The sequence below is a fragment of the Rhinoderma darwinii genome, chromosome 1 (genome assembly GCF_050947455.1).
Source record: "Rhinoderma darwinii isolate aRhiDar2 chromosome 1, aRhiDar2.hap1, whole genome shotgun sequence".
In the NCBI taxonomy this organism is placed as follows: Eukaryota; Metazoa; Chordata; class Amphibia; order Anura; family Rhinodermatidae; genus Rhinoderma; species Rhinoderma darwinii.
Window position 1 is genome coordinate 231,030,570 of NC_134687.1, and position 12,336 is coordinate 231,042,905.

General features: G+C 42.5%; 1 protein-coding gene across 2 annotated transcripts in view; it reads right to left on the minus strand.

Annotated features, from left to right (window-relative positions):
• Positions 1-1,752: 1,752 nt before the first annotated feature.
• Positions 1,753-12,336, minus strand: part of WRN (WRN RecQ like helicase) — a 202,259-nt gene continuing 191,675 nt past the window's right edge. For both annotated transcript variants that reach the window (XM_075862190.1, XM_075862182.1), the window contains one exon: positions 1,753-4,043. In XM_075862190.1, coding sequence (XP_075718305.1) covers positions 3,936-4,043 — 108 coding nt within the window. In that variant the 3' untranslated portion in view covers positions 1,753-3,935. The remainder of the gene's footprint in view (positions 4,044-12,336) is intronic.

Consider the following 12,336-nt stretch of genomic DNA (forward strand, 5'->3'; position numbering starts at 1 on the left):
GTTTTTATGTCAATAAAAAAATATTTTCTTATGTCTGTTTTTTAATACTTTATTAGCACCTTAGTAATGGCAGTTGTCTGTTTGACGACGTCCATTACTAAGACGGAGCTTAGTGTTAGCCAGTAAAAAAAAGTCTGATACCGGCTCTTCCCGATACCCCTGGTGGCGGTGGGTACCGGGGTAATAATGGGGGGGGGGGGGCTAACAGTAAGCTCGGCCTTAGTAATGGACATCGTCAAACAGACAACTGCCATTGTCCAGGCGCTAATAAAGCATTAAAAAAAAAAAACCAGTGTGTAGACATGTAAAATACACTCGCGTTTCTTGTGAAGCACCTTTTAAAATACTGGTATTTTTTATGCGTTTTCCACATGTTTTTTGGTGCATCTTGTGCATACTTTTTCCACGTAATTAGGACTCCCATTGACTATGAGAACACTCGGCGTGATTTACGTGCCAAAGAATTGACAAGACGCTTCTTTTTTTCCGCGTTTTATAAACTCTCGCGTAAAAAATCGTGTTGTATGTACGAAAGGTTCGCTTTCCCATTGATGTAAATGGGAAGCTTAATCAAGCGTTTGACGCATTTTTCGGCATGTAAAATGTCCGAAAAACAGCATCAAATACACGCCGTGTGAACCTGTCAACTGAAAAGCCTTTCACCACAGGGTCTTCCTCTTGACTCATCATTCTAAGGGTATGTTCACACGACCCATTTTCAGACGTAATTCGGGCGTTTTACGCCTCGAATTACGCCTGAAAAGACGGCTCCACTACGCCTGCAAACATCTGCCCATTGCTTGCAATGGTTTTTACGATGTTCTGTTCAGACGAGGTGTCAAAAGACGGCGCGTAAAAATACGCCCGCGTAAAAGAAGTGCATGTCACTTCTTGGCACGTTTTTGGAGCCGTTTTTCATTGACTCCGTAAAAGACGCAGCTAAAAACGCGAGTACTTGCAAAAACGTCTGAAATTCAGGAGCTGTTTTCGCCTGAAAACAGCTCCGTCATTTCGGACGTAATTTGCTACTGCGTGTGAACATACCCTTAGGTTCACACGCAGTGCTTTCAGGCATATTTTGGGGCGTTTATGCCTCAAAAAATGCCTGAAAAACGGGAAGCTGAACGCCTACAAACATCTGCCCATTGAAATCAATGGGAAAAATAGCATTTAGTTCATACGGGGCGTCTTTTTAGGCCTCTGTTTTAAAGAACGGAGAGTAAAAAGACGCTCCGTAAAAAGTAGCAGCATGTCACTTCTTGAGGCGTTTTTTGGAGCTGATTTTCCATTGAACACTATGAAAAACGCCTCAAAAACCGCCTGAAAAAACACCTCAAAAGAAGCTCAAAATAAAAAGAAGCTTCATTTTCAGGCTCAAAAATGCCTGAAAATCAGAGGCTGTTTTCTCTGAAAACAGCTCCGTATTTTCAGACGTTTTTGGTTAAGCGTATGAACATACCCTTTGCCTTTTACCAGCTGCCATTGTAAAAACACTCCCAAAATGGAGCTGGACAATGCTTAGCAACTTGAAGTCACCTTTTCCTGGCTTGTAGCCAAAAATAGGGAGGGGGGGATGAGATTCCCTCCCATATTTACATTAGTCGTAAGTCAGGTCGCTTTGCTGGATTCACTTTGCTGTAATCCTGGGAAGTGCTCTCTCTGGTGGCCACAGGAAAACATGTCAAATTATTATTTAATTTTTAATACTTTCCACTTTGTGGAGGAAGAAAAAAAAATACACAAAAAACGTAAAAATATAATTAAAAATTCCCTTTAACTGTCACCCATCTCATGTGTATAGCCAGCTTTAAGAATTTAGGCATTTACGCTTTCCTTTTATTGCATACAAGTATTGCTAGTATGTACCTAATTATTTAACAGTTACTATAATAGATGTTTGTTAAAAGCAAAATCATTGAGGTAGTCCGACATTTAACATTTTCTATTCTTGCGTCTTTACACGGTAGGTGTTCAGAGAAATGTGTAAACCTGAAGGATCATCGATGTATTCTCTCTGTACCCATGTTTAGTTGCATAGCAAGTAATTGTTACTATGGTAACTGGAATTCTTAATCTATTTTTGTTGACAAGCGAAACCAGCGTGCTTTAGTACTTGACACGTATTCTCAAGTACCAATTATATCTCAGCTATTTCTACCGTTTAATCGTGCAAATAAAAAGAATTATCACAGCTCTATAAACATGGTAACCTGTAGCAACGAGAAATGTTCATAAAAGAGATGCCAGAACAAAGCCTTGTGTAACGGACATGCTAAAATTCAATCGGTAAGGACTACGATGTTGATAACACAGCAGTCTGCAGGAGACTGCGCTCCTGGGTGCCAAGGCTTGACACGCTTTGTTTCTTGTAACTTCTGTTGACTGACACTGTTGAAGTTTTGTACACAACGGAGCGGACTTATACATTTTGTAGCCGAAGACTATAGCACTTTATAAGAATATTGACGGAACGCTCCGGGCAAGACTAAGGCTTCGTTCACATCTGCGTCAGAGCTCCGTTCCGATGGAGCTTTCCGTCGGAACGGAGCCTTGACTGACACAAACGGAAACCATAGGTTTCCGTTTCCATCACCATTCATTTCAATGGTGACGGATCCGTTGTCAATGGTTTACATTTGTCTTGGTTGTGCAAGGGTTCCGTTGTTTTGACGGAAACAATAGCGTAGCAGACTACGGTATTTATTCCATCAAAATGACGGAAACCATTGGCACCGGATCCGTCACCATTAAAATGAATGGTGATGCAAACCTATGGTTTCCGTTTGTGTAAGTAAGGGTTCCGTACCGACGGAGAACTCAGACGGAACGGGACCCGGGCGCAGATGTGAACTTATTTCACTATAAGCCGGATAACCTGTGAACGTGATACAATAAGCCGTAGCCTCGGTAGTGCAGTACATTGGACAATTTGTGTTTTAGAAAACCATTTTATACACGGCTGAAATATTTTTTTATGCACATCAAAAAGATTTGCTGTCCTTTATATTTCTTTATTTAAACAAGTTCTTAAAAAAACCGAAAGCATATTATACTTATTTAGATGAAAAAAAAGGATATTTATATATTTATAGAATGCTTGTTTGGCCGACTTTCTGGGTAAAAAAAGATCGGGAATACGAAGATCCACAAGGTCCCACTCCGGGGGTATGCCCAGGTCTTTACAAAATAGCAGTGCCAATTTATATTTTTGTAACTTGATGTGTATAAATTACAAAATCTCTATGAAAATATTAGCAGCAGTGCATGGTTACTGTGGACCATGAATGTACCTTGCTTCTCCTCTGGTTCCAAGTATTTCTTTATAAAGAAGAAATCTAGCCAAATATTCGCTTCTGACATGCCATAGATGCATGTAAGATCACATTGCTGGAATCCTTCGCTTAGACAACCACTGATGTCCAGAATGAAGGTGAAATATCGTTCTTCATAGAACCTTTGTCACCGACCAGATATGCCAATTACTGGAAAATTTCTGACATAACATTCTAAGCAAAGCCCATTCAGTAATGGAGATGTAAGTCTAAGCTGTGTAAGCGTTTTAGGCGCTCTATAGGAAATTGGTGCGTTAGCTGTGAGCGCACAGATTCCCGCAATGGGGTCATCTAACATGTCTCTATCACACGTTAAAAGGTCAATTTTGCATAGATTTCTCTTTTAAATACTGTGAACAGAACCAACATTTGGGTTTGTGTGAATCATGGTGTGCACACAAAAGTAGAAGACTGTGTAGGTCCTTACTATAGGATATCCAGTAACACAATGCTGCACACCAAGAGGATAAACATTCAATAATATGAACAAATACACATTCGGGAACTTCACTTTTTAAGTGAAAATAAACATGTGCCGACCCATATACAAAATAATGAATGTATTCTATCTAAACAAATGGCAACATCAAATATACGCTACATTCATCCAAAAAGACCTTTCTTCTTCAGAATTTTGGCTTTTTTGAGGTCACATGACTTTGCAGTTCCTTTTGGAGCTTCAAACCATTCAGGCAACTTTCTTTTTGGTGTCTGCAAAAAAGAAAAAAAAGATTATACAGCAGATGGACAAATGTGCTTTGTTGGCGATCATGCTCTATTAATATATGGAGAGAAGTTGATCTCTGTGTGATCGCCTGTCCCGTTAATGGTCAGATGCAGGTTAGTGATATCTACTATGAGCCGGTTAGACAAGTATAGAGAGACATATACTCCTCAGGTCACATTTCAGCATTCATATTTCCAGAGCAGGTTTGAAAATGAAAGCAGTAATGGAGCGATTGCTATAGGACAAGTCCTATCTTTTTCTTTTTACGGACCAAGAATGTGGGTGGCTGCCAGCGGCCGGCCGTGCCCATAATCGCAGACCATGATTACGGTCACGGCCGTGTGCATGAGGCCTAAAGCATTCAAATAAATTTTTTGACTTTGTTCTTTGTATCCCGAGGGTCATAACTTTACTTTTTGTTCGATTTAGCTGTATGTAGCTGTATTAAGGTATGTTCACACGCAGTTTTTTCAGGCGTATTTCGGGGTGCACCGCCCCGAAATACGCCAGAAAAAAATGGTAGCTGAACACCTATTAAAATCTGCCCATTGAATTCAATAGAAATAACGGCGTTTAGTTCAGACGGGGCGTTTACGCCATTTTAAAAAACGCCCCATAAAAAGAAGTCGCATTTCACTTTTTGAGCCGTTTTTGTAGTAAGTCATTGTGTAAAAAATAAAAAAACGCTCCAGAAACGCCTAGAAAAACTTTTACAGCTTCAAAAACGGCTGAAAATCAGAAGCTATTTTGTCTGAAAACAGCTCTGTAATTTTCAGCCGTTTTTGAAAAACGTTTTTAAAAAAAAGCAGAAAAAAAAAGCAATCCTGCTAGTTTTTCTTTATTTATTTTTTTGCACCATACACCAATTATCATAAACGATATACATTTATTGTACAGGTTTTTTTTTAATTTTTACAGATTTTTCTTTTAAATTACATATATTTTTTTAAATCCCATAGGATTTTTAATTTTTTAATTTTATTGTACTGGCATATATCTATATGCTAGTACATTAGCCAGTGTACTAAAAAGTACACAGGCAGTTGTTCGACTTATCTGATCTCTGTCATTAACCCCTTCCCGCTCCTGGACGTACTATTAGGTCATGGCAGCTGTATCGTTCGCGCTCCATGACCTAATAGTACGTCACGAGAGTAACGGCCATTTCGGCCGTCTTCCCGACACATACAGGAGCTGTGACAGCTGCTGTCTCGTACAGAGGTGGCCGCAGCTCCTACAGCGGGGATCGATCGCTGTGTCCCCACTGATTAACCCCTCAAAAGCCCCGTTCAATAGCGATTGCGGCTTTTTAGGGGTTAAACCACCATCGACGGCCCGCTCCACGATAGCGGCCGGCGATGGTGGCTATGGCAACCGGATGCATAACAATGGCGTCCGGCTATGCCATCGACGGAAGCCTAGTGGGTCCTGACAAAGTCAGAACCCACTATGCTTGCTGTCAGTGAGTAGCTGACAGCTCTAATACACTGCACTACGCATGTAGTGCAGTGTATTAGAATAGTGATCAGGGCCTCCTGTCCTCAAGTCCCCTAGTGGGACAAAGTAAAAAAAAGTTGTGTAAAAATAAGAAAATAAAAGTTTTAAAAGTAAAAATCCCCCTTTTTCCCTTATCCGTTCTTTATTATTAATAAAAAATAGATAAACAAATAAACTATACATAATTGGTATCGCCACGTCCGTAACGGCCTGAACTACAAAATTATTTCATTATTTATCCCGTGTGGTGAACGCCATTAGAAAATAATAATAAACCGTACCACAATCACAATTGTTTGGTCACTTCAACTCCCAAAAAATGGAATAAAAAGAGATCAAAAAGTCGCATGTACCTAAAAATGGTCCTGATCGAAACTACAGTTCGTTACGCAAAAAATAAGTCCTCGCACGGCTTTATTGATGGAAAAATAAAAAACAGTTATGGCTCTTAGAATAAGATAACACAAAAAGAAAATGATTTCTTACATTAAAGAGGCTCTGTCACCACATTATAAGTGCCCTATCTAATATATAAGGAGATGGGCGCTATAATGTAGATGACAGCAGAGCTTTTTATTTTAAAAAAAACATCTATTTTCACAACGTTAGGAGCGATTTTGGTTTATGCTAATGAGTTGCTTAATGCCCAAGTGGGCGTATTTTTACTTTCGACCAAGTGGGCGTTGTACAGAGTGTATGCCGCTGACCAATCGGCATCATGCACTCTTCTCTATTCATTTAGACAGCAGAACCACGTTCTTACTAGAACATGGTCTGCAGCCACATATACAGCGATTCTGCTTGATTAACGTTAATCCAGTGTCCTGATAATGAATACACATGACCATCCAGCCTGGACGTCATGTGTATTTAGAATCCTGACACTTCTGAATCTTTTCTGTGAGATTTACAGCAAGGGAAACGAAATCTCGTTTACCTCCGTAATCTCGCAAGATTTCGTATCCGTTGCTGGAATCTCACAGAAAAGAAGTACCTGCTGAGTAAGAGGGCAAGGTATGGTGTGAAGATGTATAAGCTGTGCGAGAGTGCATCAGGGTATACCTACAAATTAAGGATATATGAAAGGAAGGACACCAGTATTCAGCCCCCAGAATGCCCCCCCTTACTGGGAGTTAATGCAAAAATTGTGTGGGATTTGGTGCACCCACTGCTGGACCAGGGTTACCACCTCTACCTGGATAATTTTTATACCAGCGTGCCACTCTTCAGGTTTTTTTTTATTTTTATAAAGCCCGAGCCGTGCTTTCTATCACGCAAGTGCATAAAAAGTGCAGAGGTGCCACACAAAAAGTGCACAAGGATGCGGTCTATCGCAGCCCTTCTCTTAAAAGAGAGAGGCCCCGCATAACCATTCACTGACCATCCAAACCATAGGCCTAGAGGATCAAGGATCGATGATCCCCCCTCGCCGAAGCTTAGGGAGACCCAAACACACTCCTAGGCTTCTACCTGGGCTGCCACCCCAGTGTCCACCTAGGAGCCTGCATACAAATTGCACCTCCCCTCCGAAGAAGGGAGGCCGGGTTGCAGGGAAAAACGGAACCAGATGGCCACACATTTTCTCCCTAGACTTCAGGAGGTTCCCAAAAGGGCACCGCATCCCAAAATCCTTGTGACAAAACGTAACAAACACACAGTGAAAAACAAAATTAAATAAGTGGATGTGCGCTGTGATACAGCCTGGACATCCGCCAGGTATAAAAAAAAATCCTCATCTCCCAGCCAGAAGGCCGGGAGAATAAAGGTGTGTGCTCATATAGTGTGAAAGAGAGTGCGTGCAAAATGTGCCTTCACTCAGTGGGATCCCACCCCCAGTGAGTTAGGGCACCCCAGGATCACCAGCCCTGGGGCACATAGCAACTCGGGCTTCCAAACTACCCGACCTCCTGACCTCGATCCGGCGGTCGCCTGGTCACCTACAAATGGTACCTTTAAACCAAGTGCGTACACCAGAGCAATGACCGTTGTGGTTTTCTGCCCTCACCTCGGCGTTCTGTCATCCCCCTACGATGGCCCATCAACCACCGGCAGGGATGATTACTAACCTCAGCTTGAGCAGCTACTTCACTTGGTCTTAGCCAAAAGGCCGAGAAGCGATCAGGTGCCTCGCTTCCAGAAGTCCTGCGGCATGCGGCACTGCTAGAAGAAATCTGAGAAGCCTCCCTAAGACTCTGCTTGGGCAAACACTCAGAAGGGGTGAGAGCAGGGCACATTCTAGCAGCAACATATTGTGTGTCAAGTACAAGACAAGAGAGATGTCCTTGTATTGACAACAATACATGGCCACACCAGTACCCATGTACGAGGTACCAGTACAGAGACCCCCAAACCAGACTGCATCCTGGACTACAATAGGTATATGGGAGGGGTGGACTTGTCAGATCAAGTACTGAAGCCCTACAGCGCCATGCGGTGTGGTATAAGAAGCTGGCCGTGCACATCATTATCAAGAACCTAATCTTTAGGGACCAAGAAGGCCAGTACTTCTGGAAGAGAGGCCACACGCATCGTACCAGGGCAAAACTTTCCAGAAGAAGTTCCCCAAACTGGCAAGAAAGGAAAAAGTCAAAAGAGGTGCAAAGTCTTCTATAAGAGGGGGATAAGGGAGGACACAATATATCAATGTGACACGTGTCCCGAAAAACCAGAGCTCTGTATGAAAGTGTTTAAAAATCTAAGGGATGTATGATAAATTTTAAATCTACCCTGACGCACTCCGCACAGCTTATCCCCCTCATCTTTCCCTTCTGAGCCCTGCTGTGTGCCCAGGCAGATGATAACAGCCACATGTAGGGTATTGCCGTACCCAGGAGAACCCACATTACAGTTTATGGGGTGTATATCTCCGGTGGCACATGCTGGGCACAATATATTGGACACTGAAATGGCATATATAGAAAATTGCAAATCTCACTCTCCACCATCTGCTGCACATTACCTTTTACACAATACCTGTGGGGTCAAAATGCTCACTACACCTCTAGATGAATGTCTTAAGGGGTGTAGTTTTTAAAATGGGATCACTTCTCGGGGGTTTCAACTGTACTAGTACCTCAGAGGTTTCTGCATACATGACTTAGCACCAGAAAAGCTCCAGTAGGCCAAATGGTGGTCCTTTCCTTCTGAGCCCTGCCGTGTGCCCAGGCAGCTAATAACAGCCACATGTAGGGTATTGCCGTACCCGGGAGAACCCACATTACAGTTTATGGGGTGTATATCTCCAGTGGCACATGCTGGCCACAATATATCGGACACTGACATGGCATATATATAGAAAAAAATGGCAAATCTCACTCTGCACCATCTGCTGCGCATTATCTTTTACACAGTACCTGTGGGGTCAAAATGCTAACTACACTTACACTTCCGGTCACATCAATGGAAGTGCGCCATTACCGACGGAAGCGGAAAAAGGAAGAAAAAAATCACTCACTAAAATTACCAACACCTGACTATATACTATTTAATGCACACATGATTCAGATACCTCCATACCCCTTGAGGAAGCGATCATCGCGAAATGCTCGTCGGGGTCCACACACAGACATCCAGACCATCAGGACGACCATTATGGGTAAGACTATCTGAGTCACCAATTATTTGGGTTTTTGGCTATAGAAGGAAATTACTCTTGTTATCCGTTCTTAGCATTTCAGCCTGTACTCAACCACCTATGTTACATTTTGATAGCCCCTTTATCCTAGCTATATGTGCCTAATATTGGGTCTCGAGATGAATATATATCATATACCTGGATCTGGTTCTTATCTGTGTGTACTATGTAGAGTCTCTCCCCTCATTTACCTTTTTAACATGTATGTTTTTATATGTATTCAATAAAGATTTGTTATTCCTTCATATTATTTGGCATTAGACTCTGTTTCTGATCTGTTTATATATATATTAAGGAGTTGCCTTTCCATTACTTAGGGAGGTTAGTCAGTAGCGACTTTACCTAGCCCATTACCTACCTTGTATGTGGAATTATTCAGATTAATAATGTGATCGGCACTGTAATGTAGATAACAGCAGTGGTTTTTATTTTGAAAAACGATCATTTTTGAGCAAGTTATGAGCAACTTTAGATTTAGTTTCTCAATAGACAACTGGGCGTGTTTTTACTTTTGACCAAGTGGGTGTTGTGAAGAAGTGTATGAGGCTGACCAATCAGTGACCAATCAGCGTCATACACTTCTCATTGTTCCAGCCCAGCTTCTTTCACTGCACAATCACACTGTGCTGTGGATCATGCTGGGCTGGAACAATGAAGTGTATGACGCTGATTAGTCACTGATTGGTCAGCCTCATACTCTTCTTTACAACACCCACTTGGTCAAAAGTAAAAACACGCCCAGTTGGGCATTAAGAAACTAAATCTAAAATTGCTCATAACTTGCTCAAAAATGATCGTTTTTCAAAATAAAAACCACTGCTGTTATCTACAGGGTGGGCCATTTATATGGATACACCTAAATAAAATGGGAATGGTTGGTGATATTAACTTCCTGTTTGTGGCACATTAGTATATGGACCTTGTAGGGGAGCGTCCTCAGGGGTACGAGTTGCCTGAATTATTAACGTACAGTTGCCTGTCAGCTGATATTCAGCTGTTCGTTTTAGTGTAACGGCGCATATGAGACATCTGATGGTGGTCTGACGCGCGCCGTGGAAACTCGGAAGTTTTATTCACCCAAGCCCCACCCATAGGGGCGTTGCGTAGTATCGGGCCGTCCAATGAAGGAATAAGGCGTGTGAAAACACACGCCCCTACAGGGGGCGGCTCCATAGTAACCACGCAGCCAATGAAAGAGATGCACAGAGCATCAGTGGTAACAAGGGGGAGCTAAAGGTGGCCAGAACATACAGCGCCGATACCAAGGCTGGAATAAGCGCTATGTATGCAAAACAAGGGATCTAGTGAGCAATACAATGCACAAAATCCAACAAAGTAGTGTATCAATAGCCAGGATCAGACAAACTATGGATCATCAGATACAATATTAGGTAAACAGTACAGGAATGAAAGCTGAAAACAGTACAGGAATGAGCTCTTAAACAATCCCATAGCACACTAGGATATCAATGAGAGGTAAATGCAAGAATACAGTAATTGGGCAAGTTATAAGAACGGAAGGTAGGATATAGACTCATTAAGGCCCAGTGGCTTGATGGTTTGCATCCTGAAAATCCACTGGGCCTCCTTCTGTAGAACACGTCTATCCCAATTACCTCCCCTGGCAGGAATACTGACATGTTCTATACCTTGGAACCTAATAGAAGAGGGGTCTCCCTTGTGGTGGTCCCATACATGTCGAGAAATAGAGGTGTCAGCTTTATTCTGAATGTCACAAATATGGTCCCGAATTCTGCGTCTGAACTCCCTTATTGTCTTACCGACATACTGCATGCCACATTGACACGTAATCAGGTACACCACCCCCTTAGTGAGGCAGTTGATAAATGACCTATTGGAAAACATGACTCCTGTCACAGTACTTTTGAATGTTTTGCTTTTCCAAACAGAGCTACATGCTTTGCATCTACCACACTGGAATGACCCAGTGACATTAGTCGAAAGCCAAGTGGTGACAGCAGGTATCTTCAGATGGCTGTGCACCAATCTGTCCTTAAGATTACGGCCCCTCCGGAAAGTGATCTGAGGACGGTCCCCAACTAAACCACCTACGTCCGGGTCCGCTTTAAGGATGTCCCAGTATGAGGTAAGTATATTTCTAACCTCAACGTGCGCAACATCGTAGGTACCAATTATCCTCATAACGTTGTCCTTCTCTGGAGATACTTTAGGGTTCAGTAGGGACTCCCTATTTGATGTAATAGCATGTTGGTATGCCGATTTCAAGACACCACTGGGATACCCTTTATGCTCAAATCTCTTTCTCAGACTATTGGCCGACATTTGAAAGTCTGACAGTGTGGTACAGTTCCGCCTCGCTCTAATGTACTGACCCTTTGGGATGCCCATCTTCAGGGGTCTAGGGTGGCAACTATCCCATCTGAGAAGGTTATTGGTGGCTGTGCTCTTCCTAAAGATTTGTGTCTGGATATGTCCCTGGTCAGTCTTCTCTATTTGGATGTCAAGGAATGTGATATAATTATCCTTGATTTCAGAGGTAAAGTAAAGACCCAGGTCATTGATGTTCAGAATAGAAACAAATTCTCCAAATTCTGCTGTTGTCCCAGACCACAGTATCAAAATGTCATCAATGAATCTTAACCATAACACAATGGAAGAGACATATTTCTCCATTCTATCACAAAACACAAATTCTCTCTCCCACCAGCCCAGATAGAGATTGGCATAGGTGGGAGCACAGGGGCTACCCATGGCAACTCCTCTGAGCTGGTGAAAGAACTTCTGTTCAAAGATGAAGAAGTTGTGCTCCAACACAAAACGCAACAGGATGAGCACAAACTGATTATGCGCACCAAACTGAGCCCCTCTCTCATTGAGGAAGTATTCAACAGCACCACATCCCAAAGAGTGGGGGATGGAGCTGTAAAGGGCCTCTACATCAAGACTTGCCAGATGGACATTGGATTCAACTTTGATCCCTTCAAGCTTCCTGAGGACCTCCATTGTGTCACGCACATAGGACGGAAGTGCCGTCACAAAGGGCCTCAAAATCCTGTCCAAATAGATGCTAGCGTTCTGAGACACACTATCAATCCCAGAAACAATGGGTCTTCCTTTTAATGGACTAAGACCCTTGTGAATCTTGAGAAGACTGTAGAAGGTGG